The sequence below is a fragment of the Hemiscyllium ocellatum genome, chromosome 23 (genome assembly GCF_020745735.1).
Source record: "Hemiscyllium ocellatum isolate sHemOce1 chromosome 23, sHemOce1.pat.X.cur, whole genome shotgun sequence".
In the NCBI taxonomy this organism is placed as follows: Eukaryota; Metazoa; Chordata; class Chondrichthyes; order Orectolobiformes; family Hemiscylliidae; genus Hemiscyllium; species Hemiscyllium ocellatum.
The window spans coordinates 40,182,092-40,201,151 of NC_083423.1; the positions used below are offsets into that span (position 1 = coordinate 40,182,092).

General features: G+C 39.2%; 1 protein-coding gene across 5 annotated transcripts in view; it reads right to left on the bottom strand.

Annotated features, from left to right (window-relative positions):
* The window catches only part of apaf1 (apoptotic peptidase activating factor 1), a 196,665-nt gene that overhangs the window by 109,635 nt on the left and 67,970 nt on the right, over positions 1–19,060 (bottom strand). For 4 of the 5 annotated variants that reach the window (XM_060842926.1, XM_060842922.1, XM_060842924.1 and 1 more), the window contains 5 exons: positions 14,456–14,582; positions 12,456–12,581; positions 12,165–12,296; positions 10,967–11,092; positions 7,105–7,275 (listed from right to left, as the gene is read on the bottom strand). In XM_060842926.1, the coding sequence (XP_060698909.1) occupies positions 7,105–7,275; positions 10,967–11,092; positions 12,165–12,296; positions 12,456–12,581; positions 14,456–14,582 (682 nt within the window). Of the gene's footprint in view, positions 1–7,104; positions 7,276–10,966; positions 11,093–12,164; positions 12,297–12,455; positions 12,582–14,455; positions 14,583–19,060 lie in introns of those variants that run through there. The other variant, XM_060842927.1, reaches the window with a different exon arrangement.

Consider the following 19,060-nt stretch of genomic DNA (forward strand, 5'->3'; position numbering starts at 1 on the left):
TGAAAACGTACCAGCAATTAGAAACTGTAAGGACACCACACACAAAAAGCTCAGCATCAAAATTATTTCAGCACATGTATACATGTATATGCAGCCAAAAAGGTGGTGTGACAAAGCAGTATACTTCCAAAAAATATTTTTGGTACTGGACCAAATCTCATTCAACACCAATTTCAAATCAGACGTATGCAATGTGTGCAGGAGGCTCGATGAAGCAGCACTGCTTCTTGTGTGAGGTTTTAAATTCATGACCCATTATATAACATTACCAATCTCAGCTATACATTAACAGCAAGCATTTTAAAAATAACACTTGTGGATGCATGCCAGCAAGCGTTTTGTTAATTTTTTTTCCCCACAGCAGATGAACCAATAAGAAAGAAAGATAAAGTACAATTTTTTAAAAAATCACAAATACAGAAGGGTCAAGCATTTCTGCCATTCAATTTAGGTCTTAAGTTATCATTACAAGTTTGGCGTGTTAGAAAAGTGCACATTTAAATTGTAAATGGGAGTCCCAAATTCAAGAGTGGTCATTGATCACCTGCTGGTTGAAGTAAAATTCAGTGTCAGAATGTTGCATATATCTTACAAATGGAGAAGTAATAAACTGTTGTGCAATGTGGTATTCATAAACAAAAATTAACTATACTTTTTAAAAATATAGAATTGTGACTAGACTTAGTAATTATTTGCCTATACTTAGCTACACAATTTTATAAAATTGGTTAATGCTACTAATCAATAAGACTTCAATTTATTCACTTCCTATGGGAGATGACAACTAAAATAGATAAAATTTATTCAAAGCATACTTTTGGAGAAATGGGCCAATTCAAAAATTGGGAATCACTATTTAATGAACACAACAATCCAAGAGTATTAGTCAGGTGCCAAAATAGGCAGTTTACTTTGTTGAAAATTCCACTTAAATACTGGTAGCTTTGAGGTAGGCACATTCTACAATTAGTAGACAGTGGGGTCTGCAGATGCTGGAGATCAGAGTTGGGAATGTGTTGCTAGAAAAGTACAGCAAGTCAGGCAGTATCAGAGGAGCAGGATGCTGCATGAACTGCTGTGTTTTTCCAGCAACACACACTCACATTCTATAATTAGGCAAAAGTGAGGACTGCAGATGCTGGAGATTAGAGTCGAGAGCATGGTGCTGGAAAAGCACAGCAGGAATTCCTGATGGACGGGCTTTTGCCCGAAACGTCGATTTTCCTGCTTCTCGGATGCTGCCTGACCTGCTGTGTTTTTTCCAGCACCATACTCTCGACTCAATATTCTATAATTAGTTGGCTGTATAGCTAATTCTAGAGTATTTATTTACAACAGTGATAACAGTATAACCAATTGAATGATTGCCACTGTGTGTAGATGAACTTGACTGGGTAGTTTAGCCCTTTATCTCCAACATCTGCAGTCCTCGCTTTCTCCTCGTTTAGCCCTTAGGCATTATTCCTGCAATTTATTACTAACGCCTGTGATTCATGAAATGGAGCAATGGGATAAATTGGATTTAGTTTGCTGTGTCTGTAGTAAGAGCACTGTTACAGTGATGGCTTCCCTCATAACCTATTTGAAGTGAAGTGGCTCATACAAGAGAGCAAGAGGAACAAATATGTCAAAAATTACGATACGGGAAAATATAAAATTAAGGGATATTTTTACATTGACCTGTTTTTTTAAATTATTATTTTAGTAATTCTAGCCCCCTCTCTGGATGCAAACTAGCGACTATCACATTATCACAACACATTAGATAAAAATAAGCACAAAGCAAATATTCTAATTACAAACATTTATCTGTCCAATCACTAGCCACGTTGGGTGATTACTTCCCCTAGAAATAGTTTTAAATGTTCAAAACCAGTATGCTTCTCAGATCCTATTTCTATAAATTGTTCACTTGAGTGTATGTATCATTGACAAAGGTTTCATGTTTTCTTATTGTAAGCACATTGATACTTCTTTGCATTTCTCTCTCTCTTAAACACCAGGTTGTAGTCCAACAGGTTTATTTGGAAGCACTAGGCAAAAGCGAGGATTGCAGATGCTGGAAACCAGAGTTTAGATCAGAGTGGTGCTGGAAAAGCACAGCAGGTCAGGCAGCATCTGAGAAGCAGGAAAATCGATGTTTCGGGCAAAAGCCCTTCATCAGGAATGGAAGCACCGCCTCTACAACCTGACGTTATGTGATTTTTAACTCTGTCCACCTCAGTCCAACACCAGCACTCCCTCATCATCTCTCAAACACAAACATACACTAAAGACACAACTGATTTGTATCCTGCAGTTGGAACAGTGGGATATCATTGCTCATTGTTATTCTGGAGCAAATCAAACAGCAAGTGCTAGTGTCACAGAATCACAAAATTGTTATGGTGCAGGTGGCCATTCTGTCCATTGTGTCTGCACACGCTGTCTGAGCTTTTTAACTTGGTACCAATATCCTGCCCCTTCCCTGTGACTTTGCACATTGCTTCTATTTAAATAATCATCTTCTTGAAAGCCTCAGTCGAAACTGCCTTTATAACATTTCCAAGCAATGCACTGTGTGGGTCTGAAAAAGATTTTTCTCACTTCCTATTTGCTTCCTTTGTAAAATATTTTACAATTGAGGCCTCTCGTTCTCAATTAGTTTAGAAGTGGGAACAGTTTCTTCCTATCCACTCTGACCAGACCCCTCACGATTTTGAAAATTTCTATCAAAAGTTCTCTAAGCATTCTCCTTCCCAAGGTAAAACAGTCCCAAATTTTCCAACATTTCTTTATAACTGAAGAGTCTAATCTGTGGTACCATTCTTTTAAATCTTTCCTGCACGCTGACAAATGCATTCACATCCTTTGTATTGTGTGGCACCGCCACTACTGCTCTCCCCCCATCACGCACCCTGCCCACCACCCAACCCCTCCCCCCCACCACACCTCCAAGAACTTTACACAATATTCCAGCTGAGGCATCATCAGTGCTGCATATTGTTCATCATAATCTTTCTGCTCTTGTACCTTATTCTCCTATTAACGCCTAGGATACTGTGAGGGCACAATGAAATGTAGAAATTGACAGTTCTGTTCAAATTTTCCTGCTTCTCCACAAACTTTTGAACAAGGAGGTTTACCAAGATACTGCCTGGACTGGAAAGCTTATCTTGAGGAGAGGTTGATTGAGCTCAAACTTTTTTCACTGGAGAAAAGGAGGAGAAGAGGGGACCTAATTGAGATATACAAGATAATGAGAGGCATAGATAGTCTCTGGCTATCGACTCTATTTCCCAGGGCAGAAATGACTAACACGAGGGGTCATAGTTTTAAACTGGTTGGAGGAAAGTATAGAGGGGATGTCAGAGGCAGGTTCTTTACACAGAGTTGTGAGAGCATGGAATGCGTTGCAAACAGCAGTTGTGGAGGCAGGGTCATTGGGTACATTTAAGAGACTCCTGGACATGCATATGGTCACAGAAATTTGAGGGTGCATACATGAGGATCGGTGATCGGCACAACATTGTGGGCTGAAGGGCCTGTTCTGTGCTGTACTGTTCTATGTTCTATGAAGACTTAAGCTTTATAATACAAGGGCCAGAATTTATAATTAATCATGAGAACGTTAATGCCTGGCACATTCAGTTGTAAATGCATTCTTCACGGTGTGATAAATATTATAATGGCCAAATAATTTCCCTGACCCTGAAAATATAATTGTTCAGATATTGAGACTGAATCCTTCAGAATTTTATTATTGTTGCAAGCTTTTTGTTACAACTTCCCTTTCTGTCATTAATCTGTCTTAATCCAATCTTTCTTTCCCTTCTATTTTGATTTGTGTACATTTTACACAGAATTGAATATTTAAGTTTGTACTTCCTTTTTTGTGGCCCTCAGTAAGGAGTCTGCAGTTTGACTGGTTAAAGAAAACACTACAGATCCCCTTTGGATGAGGGTGCTATGTTAAAACAGATCTCGAACACTTCGCAGTTGCTGTTCAACAGCTCATGAAAAGTGTGGGCAGCTGTCAGCAGGCTAATGAGGAGTGTTATTCCTTTGCCACTGACTGCAAAACTGGGACAATTACTTTTAAAGAAGCTGGATTTTAATTCTCGCGTTCATATGCATCTCCTCCACAAATTTTTTGGCCGTCTTATGTTTAAACAGTATTTCTATGTCAATTTTTCAGAGATTTTGTAGTGAGATTTTGTATTTTTGCCAACAATTCTTACATAATAATCTCTTTATAACAAAACTTGACTGCTTCACTTAATTGCTTCACCCCCCACTTCCCTTCTTTCGATATTTCATTTTTCTTTCTCAACTACCTGTATTTTTTAGCAAAACATTTAGTTTTTATATTGCTACCCCTCACCTAATTCATTGTCTTTTTCATTTTTCAGTTGGCTGTTCATGCTACTTGCAGATGGCACCAAAAGTGCACATGCATGAAGAGGCAAACTGTGCATTTGTGGAGTGACAAACAAGGTGGTGTCCATGACGGTACTGCTTGAGGCTAGCCTGAAGTGAGAATGCACTCAGGGAGGCTAAGGCTGTCAGAGAACAGCAGAAGACTGTGTGGGTCCGAAGATTTGCTCCTCCAAAAAAAAAGTGGAGACTTTTTTGTCCAGCCCTCTCCAGCCATTGTGTTGCCCTTCTCGGATCCACTGCCACACCCACAGCTTTGCAGTATCTGGCAGCATAGCCTCCTGGTTCCAGAAGAGGCCATGTAGCAAGATCAGCACGAACTGGACTTGTCTTATTCTTGTCTTTCCCTAAGGTGTGGGCCCCTGTGACAGGCAGCCTCACCTTCACCCCACACTCCCGGCAGCCCCTAACCCAGCCCTTTCCTGTTTTGGCCAAGAGCAATCACTGGCCACACCTATGTAGCAGCTCCACTACATTAGGAATCCATTTTTAGGTTTTGTTTATCAAGTAGCCTTTCTTTTACAATGAATGTATTTTGTTCGCCACCTTCATTAGAATGGATGCAACAGGGACAAAAAAAAACTCAAGCAGCTTGGAACCATCTTGACACAGCAGGTTGCTTGATCATTATCCCCTCAGAATTCACACTTATCCTTCTCTAAAGCACTGGCGTTTATAATGTGTGCAGCGTGCTCTGTAACTCTCCATTCTGATTAGAAGACTGTTCTCTGATATAGGGAAATAGTCTCTCAGGAGATCTAAGTGAATGGTGTCAGCTGCTGAGAAGGGAATTTATGTCTACATTCCATGGCCGTCTCCAAAGCTAAATTGCAAAAGAGGCAAGAGTGGTGCAGTAATGAAGATAAGCATTATCAAGTGTAACATCCGGAAGCAGAAAGAGTCATTTTTATTCAAGAAATCCAAAAATAAAAGTCATCTTGATAACACAAGCCTGATGTCACCTAAACTCCAAAAGAAGTGGCGCCAGGATTTTCAAAGGCTACTTTTGGAGGAAATCTGAGTGCAAAGGCATTCTGACTTTGACGTTCATTTACGTTCTGCACCCTATTCAGATGCAGTCAGGTGCAAGCCCAACTAAAGTTGAAGATTGAATGCAGTGGTATTCAAGAAAAAAAAGCAAAGGAATAGTATTACTTCTCCATTGCATTGCATCCATTTCTCAGAAGTTATTTTGGACTCAATAGAAGCAAATTGGGCATATTATATGTCATGTCTAGATTTAAAGGAATAGCCTCGTACCCTAACTTTGTCACATCATGGTGAAGTTTTTATATATTACAGCAGTGTGGTATGGAGGGGATAAGTTCACTAGGTTTACCTGACCTCACCTGACAAAGGAGCAGTGCCCCAAAAGCTTGTGATTTCAAATACACTTGTTGGATTACAACTGATGCCATGTGACTTTGACTTTGTTCACCCCAGTCCAACACCAGGACCTCCACATCAGGTTTATCCAGGACACAGAGAGATTTTCTTTTGAGGGGAGGTTGTGTAGGTTGGGCCTATGTTCACTGGAGTGCAGAAAAATGAGGAGAAACCTTATTGAAGCATGCAAGGTTCTTTGGCGACATGAAATTTCAAGAAGAAAGGTTTTTGCCCTTTGCAGAACAGTCTAGCACCAGAGGGGAGTGACTCTTTACTGCAAAGGGCTGTTGTGGCTGGGTCATTACGTGTATTCAAGGCTGAGATAGACAGGTTTTTAATCAGTAAGGAAATCAATGGTTATGAGAAAAAGCAGGCAAGTGGAGTTGAGGATTATCAGATCAGCCATGACCTTATTGATTTGATGGGCTGAATGGTACATTTCTTCTCCTATGTATTAGGGAAAGGGGCAAAAAAAAAAAGAGGATTTCTCCTGCCAAATTACACTGGACCATGTATCCACAACCAAGACTTGGTTGGGCACAATAGAGCAGAGCCCTATATTTTTATTGACCTGTTTCAAGGAGTGTCAGGAATGTCACTTATTGACTTCACGTACAACTGGACAATTGCGCCATGGCGTAAATCACAGGAGCATCTGTGCAATGCTGATTCCAAACAAAGGGCTCTTCTGGGGCAGTGACAGCGTTCCTATCTCTTTGAGTTCTACTTCGGTTCAAATCTCATCTGCTCCACAGTTGTGTCATGTCTGAACAGGTTGATTAAAACAAAATCGATGAATTCTGTTGACTTTTTCATTTCTGAATCGTATAGTTGAAGCAAAAAAGAGCGCAGAGCAGCATAAAAACCAAATTAAAAGTGCAAGTATATGACAAATTAAATCAAATACAGCTATTTTCAAGAAGAGAGCATCTGCCCCTATATCTTATGAACTAAAAATTATGAAACAGAATAATACCAGAGGGAATGGGGAAATAAAAAAAACAAAAGAGGAATACCTTGGAGCCTAAAGTGAAAACTGAGGAAGAGAAAGGATTCCACTTCCCTTCATAATTTATTGAGCACCAATGCACTAACCACCATAAGGGCTTAAAACCATTGAAATTTGTGGCCAATATTTTGAGATATCCATTGTAAATTCACCCATCCCATTGGTTTAAATTTACAAGAATATTTTTCACTGTTTAACTGATTATTCAAGCAGCAACTTCAAATTTACTCATGAAACACTTCAATTCTGATCACTCACTATTTTATCAAATAAAACATTCAGAAAATACTTACAAAGATAACATTTTTTGCAGCTGCCATGATTTGAGTGCCATCAGATGACCATGTGCAGCACTTTAACAGCATTTCAATCTCTTCATCATCATAGTCAGCAGCATCTGGTTTCTGGAACCGCTCACGTACATCAAAGCTCTTCCACTGATTAGCAGAGGAGGTATCCCATAGCTGCAAAAACATAAGGCAGTGTTGCAATAGCAGCTGTGAACAAACCAACTTTTAAAGACTTTTTAACAACCGAAACTGACAGACTAGGATAATCTACATTTGAAGAAGCCATACTCAGATTCTGAAACTGCTTGTTACCATGAGATGGAGGTGCCAGTGTTGGACTGGATAGAGAAAGTCAGAAATCACATGACACCAGGTAACAGTCCAACAGGCATATTTGAAATCATAAGCTTTCAGAGCGCTACCCCTTCGTCAAGTCAAGTGAAGACACAGAATTTACATGCAGAGAGATCAAAAGATCGTACAAATCGTGTCAGTGGAGCCTTGAATAAGAAGTCTCCGCAGGTGATTGAAAGTGTCGGACAGTGTGAGCAAAGTGTCAACATCTGAATAGTAAATCTTGCCAATGTACTCAGATACTCATGTGACTCAACCAATATTGTCTCCCTCATATACCGCAGGCAAGGATGCCCCCAGGCATGGTATGTTGGTGAGACCATACAGATGTTATGGCAACAGATGAATGGACACCATGCAACAATCACCAGACAGGAGTGTTCCCTCCCAATCAGGGGAACGCTTCAGCAGTCAAGGACACGCTTCAGCAGTCAAGGACATTCAGCTTCCAATCTTTGGGTAAGCGTGCTTCAAGGCAGCCTCCGAGGTACACAACAACGTAGAATTGCTGAGCAGAAACTGAACCAGGATCCGTACCCATGAAGACGGCCTCAACTGTGACCTTAGGTTCATGCCATGCTACATGTAACCCCACTATACTGTTCTGTATTTGTCAAACTTCCTTAGGTTTCTGTTTTAACACCATCACCTTGGTAACCTGTTATGAATGCTCTACCTTAATTAGCTTGTACAGTTTTGGATTTTTTGTTGCTTTGGTTAGGTACGTTATTCCAGCTGTTTGGTTTGTCTCCAACACCAACTTAATTTAAAATTTTTTGTAATTAACTCTCTGCCTCAATTAATTTGATTACAGATCATCCTCTTCACAGCTGTTGACACTTTACTCACACACCTGCAAAGACTCATTCGATTATCCACTTAAACCATTTGTATGATATCTTGATATCCCTACCCATTGATTGCTCTGCCTAAAAATTCTGCATCTGTATACTTTTCTTCACTTCATCTGATGAAGGAGCAGTGCTCTGAAAGCTTGTGATTTCAAATATATTGGTTGGACTATAACCTGACTTTGCTTGCTAACAGTAAGAGGCAGAGTCTATCAGAAGGATCCCAGCATTTTGAAACCTAATTTTGGCAAAATGAAGAAGAAAAGCAGGAGCAGTGATAGGACCATGCCAGGACATGAACTATAACACACAACTAGAAATGACAACAAATGCCCTTCACGTCATTAGGTCTGAGGTTGCCAATTCAACTTCATAAGCCATCATCAGATTTACACAATACAATCATCCTTGCCTACGAGGAATAGCCAACATACTATCGGCATTAATGGTCTTCTTTAGTGAATTATTTCTATCCTTGGCTTCTGTCCTATTTCTGTTTCTCCTTGTAAATTCCATGTACTCCCATTTCTCTTCTCTCAAAAAAACCTGCTTCCTCTGCAGTCATTGTCCAGTGGTATACTACGAACACAACCACTTCTGGTCCATCTGTTCTTTGCCTGTCTTCAGTACCCTCCCAAAATCCCAATCGTTTATCCTGTGATTTGTACACTTACAGTGCTTTATTCCATATCATCATGCTCACATTATTCTTTTTCAGCTTCACTGGTTCCTATTGCTTTCCTCACCTAAACTGTGTGTGGAGTCACTTCCCTGAGAATCTGCAGGCTGCTCATCCCCTGAAATTTCCACCAACAATCCAAAAGTTTCTTCCAATAATTTCTTCCTCCCCTCCTCTGAAATGCTCCATCATTGGTTTCCTTGTATAAGTGAAAGAAAACTGGCATAGAAAAGCTCGGAAAGCAGGGAGTTGGAAGGATTTGCAGCTGAGTCTGAAGAAACTGCCAAATAAGCCAGCTAATATGTTATGAGCAATGAGTCTGGTCCACTTGCCAGGACAAGTGTAGCTCCAACAACACTCAAGTTGGTCATCATCCAAGACAAAGTAGCCCATTTGACTGGCACCACATCAACTACCTTCTATGTTTAGAAGTGGGAGACTGATAGTGGGAGAGTAGTGATACCACTTACGAGATGCACTGCAATAACTCACTAAAGCTTTCTTCAACAGAATCTTTCAAAACCTTAAGCTTCACCTGAAAATACAAGGCCAACAGATACCTGAACTTCAAGGTTAAATCATGTGGCGAAATTACACAGATTACACCTGCTTGTCTCTAGAATTTAGATGGTTGAAGGGCGAACTGATGGAAGTCTTCAAGCTATTAAAATAGAAAGACAGGGCATTTAAAGTATTTCCACTGGTTGGAGATCCTAGAACTAGGTGGCATAATGTGAGAATTAGGGCCTGACCATTCAGGATATATGTTAGGAAGCACTTCTACATACAAAGGGGTAGATGCTTGGAACACGTTTCCAGAAATGGCAGCAGATGCAGGATCAAGTTGTTAACTTTAAATAACTGCAGATAGATTAATCTTTGTTAAGCAAAGGTATTAAGGGATATAGGTCAAAAGGCTACAGCTCAATCATGATCATGTGGAACAGGCTTGAGGGGCTTTCTCCTATTCCTATGTTCTTATTTGTAAGTTCCCCTCCACATCACACACCATGCTGACTTGAAAATATATCAGTATTCCTTTACTGTCACTGGGTCATAATCCTGGAATTTCAATTGTAGGAACACTGTAGACGTATGTACCACTGAAGGAATGCAGTGGCTAAAGAAGGCTGCTCTCTACCACCTGCTCAAGGGCAATTAGGAATAAGCAACAAATGCTGGTCTGGCCAGCAACATCCATATCCTTTGACAGAATAAATAATGTACACGTAAGCTGCAAAAGCACTGTCTAAAGTGGGAAGTGGAGCAACAAAAACCAAAAAGAAGTGAAAGCAGATGCCATGTGGTTGAGCAAAGGGCACAAGGTATCAGAAATGGGTGGTGCAAAACACAGTTTTAAAATAAAACTTTGAATTTAAATGTAAGAACAGGAAACTGTCACATATAAGGGGAAAAATACTTAAATAAACCTTTGCTATGGCACCCCCTAGTGAAACTACCTTGGAAGTCGAGATCTGAAATGCAGCAGCACCAATGAATGGTGGGAGAATTATATATTAAATTTAATGCCTAGAATGCACACAGTTTAGTCAATCCTGGGTGTTGTATTTAGACATGAAGGAGTTGGTGAAGGAAGCACAAAGAGCTTTTAAAGGTGCAATCTTTGGCAATTGTTATTTGTATGTTATCATCTCCACTGTAACCCCTGGAATTTTGTAATCCAACCTTATAAATACGAGGAAAGATGCTGTTTAATAATAATGGTGTTCATTTTTTTTCCATTGTAATCATAGCAAAGCATAACCATATTTCAAATCAGAAATCAACGTATCCACAACACCTATGGAATAAATATGAAAGCACAAACATTCACTTGTGGTTTCAAATGGTTCACTTGCATGTTAAATGGAACACTACATGCAGTTATTTCAAAGGCTTTAACTGAAAGCACGTAACACTTCTCCAATGTACAGTCTAAAATTCAGCTTTTAATTGTTAAAGCACCTAAGATGGTACATGCCTTCACTGTCCCATCATTGGAGCAACTTGCGAGATATTGGTCATCAGGTGAAAATCTGCAATGGTTAACGTAATCTGTGTGGCCAAACAAAGTGTTCCTACAGTTTGTCCTTTTCAAGTCCCATGTCTGTGAAATACAGAAGAGAAGTAACATGAATAGATTAAAAGTGAATAAAATATAGTTTTGGATTGTGGTACCACATTAAAATAATTTCATTATCTATTCTTTTTTTTTCCTCTGAAAAACCTAATAGCAGAAATGGAGAAAACTCAGGCTGAATTTCATGAAAGCTACTCCACAATATATTGCTCTCACTAAAATAACATCCACGAACAAAGATATAAGTGTAATAAATGTGCTCTAAAAATTCACAAGACTAAATCTACAGACAGCTGGAACATGCTTATTAAGTAGTAAAATAAATTCGTGCATCAAAAACTAAAACTTAAATGTAAAAAATGCATGCAATACTGCTAGAAAGTAAAGTTGCCCTACATTTCTTGTAGACTCTAGAAAGACTACAAGTGAATTGTATGATGGTAAGAATCCAGCCATCTCACCACCAAAAATAACTTGTAATGTCCAACTGCATTACGCATCGACATGCATCAGATCACAAAGAGTGAAGCAGTATTTATCTGGTGATGCTAGTTCAATGAGAAACTAATGCAGTAACAGAAATGATGCATTTTAAACATACAATTCTGAAATTTTAATGGAATGGTTATGATTAAACTAACCAGAGACCTACGATGGAAGGTCAATATATTCTGCAAATCCATTGGTAGATCAAATAAATACATGTTATCATAAGTGACAGTAAAACCATTCATCAAGGCATGCCCTGCTATCAATAGGCTAGGGTTAGTCGAGTCTTTTGAAACTTGCATATTAGGAAAAAGTTATCAGATATATGTCAGTGAATAAGGCACAAGTTTAATGTCAAAAAGAAACTTTGTTGCTTATGGAAAGCATTTCCTCATTATGAAGAGGAAATAAGTGTTACAGACAAAAGGGTTCTTCATTCCACACTATAGCAACACAGCAATCTGTTATGTATTCACTTTAAGCACATATAATTACAAAACAGTACATCATTGCACTTTCTAAAAGCAAAGTCACAAGATCTGATTTAACATTTATAACAAATAGAAACCTTCAGGTAAAACAAACCAAACTCAAAGCACAACTTACTCACTTTCAAATAGGTGTCATTGGAGCAGGTTGTCAAAAGAATCCTATTTGGTGAATGTGAAAAACAACAATAGTTGATTTGTTCACTATGTTCATGGTATGTATGATACAATTCCCCAGTTAATAAATTCCAAACCTAAGACAAAAGAACTTACATTAGCTAGGTGGAGAAGACTGTCCTATTAATGGAAGATTATTAAGTAAGATACTTCCACAGAACACATTACAAATTGCTTGTAAACATGAAAACATGACTTAGAAAACAAATTACTCACTTCTGCTGCTGGTTTCATACCTTAACTTTTGTATCTGAGGAGCAAGTGGCTATAAACTTGTCGTCTGGAGAAAATGCACAACAAAGAACTTCATCATCATGTCCAAGGACTTGGAAAAGTTTCTCACCAGTTTCACTTTTAAAAACCTATTTCATAATTTGAGGAGAGAATTTTGAAACACAAGATGTAATTTTTGGGCACTTTGCAGAATTATTTACTCTAAATTTCATTGTCTCGGATTTTCTTCAACACTTTCCTTGAACCTAATCAGACAATATAAAATCCGCATGGAGCAAGGTATTAACAGTGCGTTATAGAAAGGGAACATTATCATGCAGTCAAAGTGTGATGTAAGACATGTAATGTATATATTAATTAATATCATTTTCTTTAGAGTTTGCATTTTTAACTAGTAACATTTGGGTTTTGGTCTGTGGGGATTTAATTGTCAGTATTTCAGGAGGCATGATTTTATTTTTAAACCAGGATGAAAAAGAGGGAGCCTCTGTGGGATATTGGAATTTGTGTGTATTAGGGAGTTTCATGGCAGCGGAGTAAACATTGAGCAGCATTAGCGTGTTTTTAGTTCAGGAGAATAAGGACATTTTCTTTCATTTGTTTAGGGTAAAAACCCATAGCTCAGTAAGGTTTCTCTTTATCAGCTTACAGCGGTCCTGCTTAAAGCTGGATGCATTAAACAGTTTATCCAAGAGAAAGGATCAATTCAGTCAAGTTAGGAAAGAGGTTACCTCAGTGCAAGGAAGTTAGCTGCAAGATCCTGACAAGAAGTATTTGAGTAGAACCATGAAGAGATTTTTAAAAGCTAAGAAAATTTAAGCTCAGTTGTATGACTAATGGAAAAAAGGCCATTGAACTTTAAACCTGAAAATTAAAACAAACAATGAAGTCAAAACTATGGAAGTGACAGAGAAGTAAAATCTCTCTGGTGTCGGGGTTCTGTAGCATACTGGTGTTAGGATAGATAGGATAGTTTTTTTCTATTTTTCAAATTTTTAAAATTGTATTATAAGTAAATAGCTTGATTTATTCTATTGTATCATAAATTCTTTAGTGTCATGAACGTGGCCTGCATGTGATTCAACTCGCTCAGCATTATAGTAGACTCCCAATTTTCTCTCAAGTGGACAAGTCAGGTTGAACTGTTTAACACAAAAAGAAAGCTGGCAATTTTTTTAGCTTAGTTTCTAATCTTCATACCGGATGTGGAGGAGGAAAAATCCAAAGAGTGAGAATTATTGCCTTTCTAAGGAGATTTAGATGGGAATGTGCACATGTCAAGCTGTTTCCCCTGGATTAACAAATCCAGATTGGCTTTCAGGCCATTTCAAGGTCATGACACCACCTTGCTCCATAGCAACGTTTACGGAGAGCTCCTTGTCGCTAGTGTTACCAGTGCAGTTGAATGTTAAAGAAACATGGAATTCAAAAGGTTTCCAGCTGAGTCTGTTCTTAATGTTGTAACTTTGAATGAAGAAAGGCTTCAAGTAAAAAAAGTACAAAACTTTACTACCCTTTCAAAAGAATGTTAAGGCATGGCGTAGGTCACACATGCAGTTTCATCCAATACTAACTTGCAAGAGGTAGTACCGATCAAAACTACACAAAATAATATGCAAAAACAGAAAATATTGGAAAAACTCAGCAGGTCTGGCACAGAAAGCAATGTTAATGTTTGAGGACCAGTGACGCTTCCTCAGAACAAAATAATATAGAGGAACCTCGATTATCCGAATGACATGGACGGGGAGTATTTTGTTTGGATAACTGAATGCCAAATAACACAATTTAGCCAAGCACTTGGACGTTGTGATCTTGCTGGATAATCCGAAATTCAGATAACTGAATGCTGGATAATTGAGGTTCCTCTGCATATAGCATGATGCTTAGTAAAGTTGAGTTATTGAAGAATGGAGTATTAGTATTCTATTTCTTACATTTCTCAGGATAGTACAAGAATAACGCAAAAATAGATAATGCAATTTTGTTGATTGTTATTTACCTGCAACGTTTTGTCTGCTCCACAAGATGCTATCTTCAACCCATCATGAGAAAAACAGGCATGAAAAACAGCATCACTATGAGGTCGAACAACAAGGCGAGACAAGTTCTGCAAAGTCTTCTTGTTCCTGTTATTTAACAGCATTAATTAACGTATAGCAAGAACTGACTTAAAACATGTTGTTCTAACTATTTTTGAACAGTAAAAAAGTTCTGAATGACTCATTTGGTTAGATTTACCAAACTCTCAGATGAAAAAATAGTGAAAAGGCATCCAAAGGAAGATAGGATGGCAAAGAACAATAGTTGAGGGAGAATTCCAAAATAAAAACACAATACCATGAATGATGGAAATACTCAGCATGTCATCAGCACCACTGGGGAAGGAAAGAGAGTGAGTGAGGGCGAGCGAGCCACAGAGGGGGAGGGAGAGAGAGAGAAAGAGAGAGATTGAGAGAGAGAGATTGAGAGAGAGAGAGAGAGATTGAGAGAGAGAGAGAGAGAGAGAGAGAAATTGAGAGATTGAGAGATTGAGAGAGAGAGAGAGAGAGAGAGAGAGAGAGAGATAATATTTCAAACATTTTGATTAGAACTGTAAGTTCTAAGGATGGGCAATAAATGCTGACCAGCCAATGATGCCCAATCCCACAAAAAATGAATTAAGATATAATTTATAGACATAGTGTAAAATGGAAAAGAGTCAGCTGTTATTTTGGCCAGTATGAATATAGACAAAACCTAAGGTACTCATCTTACTTATGTTAATAAGAGAATATCCAACAGTTGTTTGGGACAGATTAATCTGCTCTGTGAAGAAGAGTCATGATATTATTATTTGGAAACCTAAGATCTAAAGTGGAAAGCACCGAATATTGTCTTAGGTTTGATTTGTATTTCTGTGGTGAGTACGTTCAGAAGTGGAGACATAGTCTTAGTTTCATTTATGAGTTCTGCGAGTGGTGATGAATTGCGTGAAAAATGTGTTTATAAAATTACAGAGTACATACAGTGTAGAAACAAGCCATTTGGCCCATCAAGTTGGAACCGACCCAACCCTCTAGCCTATCCCTCTAACCCTCCATTTTCCCATGGCTAACCTGCACATCCTTGGACACTATGGGCAATTTAGCATGGAAAATCCACCTAACCCGCACATCTTTGGATTGTGGGAGGAAACTGGAGTACCCGGCAAAAACCCACACAGACACAGGGACAACTTGCAAACTCCACAGTCACCCAAGGGTGGAATTGAACCAGGTCCCTGGAGCTATGAGGTAGCAGTGCTGACCACTGAGCCACTATGCCACTTTATAAACGTCTGTAAAGATCATCCTTCAGCCTCCGATGGTCCAGGGAAAACAGCGTATTCAGCCTCTCCCTAAAGCACAAGCCCTCCAACGCTGGCAACATCTTTTTCTGATCGTTTCAAGTTTCACAACACAGCTTGTGAAGACATCCACAGTTGTCTCTGCCTGCTTAAGTGTCATGGCAAGAAGATTAGATGACATTTTGTAAACAGCTTACTCAGTTTTTCAAGAGTTTAATCAGCTTTATGATCCTTCTTCATTTATGTTTGAAGAGAATGAACTTCTTAGTCATTCAGAAATGCTGACTAGGGGACACAGTATTCAGTGGGTGAATTTAATAACATGTTACAGTTAGGTCCATTTCACTTTTCCAGAAAGTAAGTCGTGTGGACCTCAACTCTTCAGGGTCCATCAAAATTCTTGTGATACACATCCAGATGTGAGTGAGGAGAATACTACACCTACTCATAATTTATGTGCCCAACAGTGTTACTGAGAAAGCACTGCATGTGGTCATCTAAGGTGAGATAACTTTTCACAACTCAAGAACATGAAACTCTGCATAGATAGGAAAATTCTTCACCATTGCTAAAGCACAAGAACAATAGTTGCCCTTTAAAGTGAGAGGTCGGAGAACTAATTTTTCCCAGCTTCGCAGACATAGGATAAAGTCACAGCAGTTAAAGTTTCTGTCATCTCATCCTTCGGTCCGGCAGATTTGCAGTACCTTCAGATGCAGTTTTGACATCCTGACCGCAAATCTTCCTGCGCAGCCAGAAATCTCTGAACAGCTTTTTGTTGATCCCTCATGGTCTTTGCATGTTGTTCAAGGAATGAATCTGTTGCCTTCCTGATGCCTCTGTTCATCCTAATTTTGAAAGCATGGCAGAAGAATCTCAAGTTGCCATTGTCCTGCTATTGTAGGGAACAGTAATATTCTTCAGCTTCTCTTTGATGATGCAACTTTACCATATAGTAGATTTGCACTGTCAGATTCTCATTTCAATACGGGGCATCGTGAAAGAAAAAGCCAGTTATGTGTAAGTGGTACCCTCTGAATGAGCATCCAGCTGTCTTTATTCTAATGTGAAAATCCTGCTAGCCACCAATACTTTTGGTACTGTGGTCTTTGGGCTATTAATCCTATTGTTTTCCTTTCACAGGATCAAGAGTCCCTGTGGTGTGGAAACAGGCCATTTGGCCCATTGGGTCCATACCGATCCTCTGAAGAGCATCCCACCCAGACCTATACTCCTAACCTATCCCTGTAACTCTGCATTTCCAAAAGCCAATCGACCTAGCCTGCACATCTTTGGACTGTAGGAGGAAACCAGAGCATCCAGAGGAAACCCACCCAGACATGAGGAGAATGTGTAAACACCACACAGACAATCACCTGAGGGTGGAATTGAACCAGGGTCCCTGGCACTATAAGGTAGCAGTGCTAATCACTGCACCACCATGCGGTCACTACTTTCATCTGCTAAAGTAGAGTTCCAGTTATGTTATTTCGAATGGCCAAACAGTGAGATCTCTCAAGTGCTTGAATCTGTAAACAAGGAACTTTGGGAGAAGGTGGTGATAGAAGTACATTGAGTTAAAGGGGAATATTTTTACTTAAATGTTTCAACAAACAACATTAATAAAATTAAAAACTAAACACATAGGAGATGTAGAGACAGAGTTTCAGAATATGTGGATGAACCTTTAAGATAAGCTATGATGTACATAGTTTCAGGAGTCATGAAGCTCAAAAGAAAAACCCTTATTTGATCAATAAGTGATTTCCTACCACTACATTCTTTAGCTGTACAATATTAGGGTGCTGCAGTTTAAGGAGCAGAATAATCTCTAAAACAACTGAAAGAGATTTACAACCTAATGCGACCCTTGTCAGCAAGATGAACACCCGAAGGTTTCTACTTTCATATGTAGCAAAAACAACAGCTGACTCCTTTTGCTCTCTAAACCATATTTATAAATCAAGTTGAACAGCTGGTTACTATCTCCTGTGTCACATCTGTTGGGAACTTCAGCTGTGGTAAAACGAGTTTTTTTTAGAATCTCAAAGTGTATAACAGGATTCTGGGCAAGTACAAAGGAAAAGGAAGAGGAATAAAAAAGAAAAAATAATCTCTCCACTTTGTTACAGAAATTAACTGATACAAGGGGTGATGGTGAAAGGCACAAGTGGATAGGAATGGAACAAGAAACGGAAAATGGGTCTACAGGAGTTATAAGTGGGGAAAGCAAATTCATCATCAAACAAAACAATAAAAATAAATATCAAATAAATAATGCAGAACACCTTATTTTGGAGACAAACCTTTCAAAGATCTGATCACAAAAGAAAGGTTGAGAGACACCAGGTGGATGTGATAAGGTGGGGAGGTCAGGGCCAAATTGCTTGACAGGATTCTTGGACACCAGGTCAAGAAGTGTTAAGAACCTTGTACGTTTCTATAGGGGTAATGAAATTTAGTGCCACTCCTCATACTGGCAACTGTTGGGTATTTCCTGAGACTGGAATTCTGGAGTGCAAATCTCACTCACCGGGAGCTGACTGGTCAAATGTCATCAGCTCTTTGGTGCCAGCAGTAATGTTGAGAGTGCTGCCAATCGCTGATGGCGTAACCACCAATAGCCCATGTTGCAAGAGGAACCCCAGACCAACGATGAGTGAGGATGTGAAACAGAAGATGGGGATTTGGTAAAGGGGGAGGAATTACATTCAAAGGAAAGGGCAGTGGGACAGCTTTCAGCACGGCCCTGCTAATCCCGAAGTGGAGGCCTGATTCTGCTGAGAGCTTGCTGAGCTGCCGTAGAGAGGGGCAGGAAAGGTGCGCAACTCCCAAACTAACTGCTGCATCACCATGAAATTGTGATGGGCTCAGGATTCAAGGTGTCACGTGGCTTGCTGATGAGCCAAACTGACATGCTGCTGCTGATGGACAGGATCCCTGCATTTGACTCTTTCTGCCCCAAACTTAATTGCAATAGATTTTCTGGTGATGTTATGCACAATCAATCATACCATCTCTAATCAGCTAACTAATTCTGCCTCAAAGCTGAAAAGTTGGAAAAGCAGACTTTGAGATGAGAAGTCAAAGAAATTAGACAGGGAAAATCCATGATCGATTTGGAGAAAAGTACTATGGAGAAGAAATATGCATTGGGAAGAGCACAAAATCAGATTTAGGACACACTACAGTTTGAGGATTCAGTGAAAAAAAAATAGTGGTCGTCCTGACAGACAGGTTAGGCAAAGGCAGGATGGAAGGATTTCCAAGAATATCACA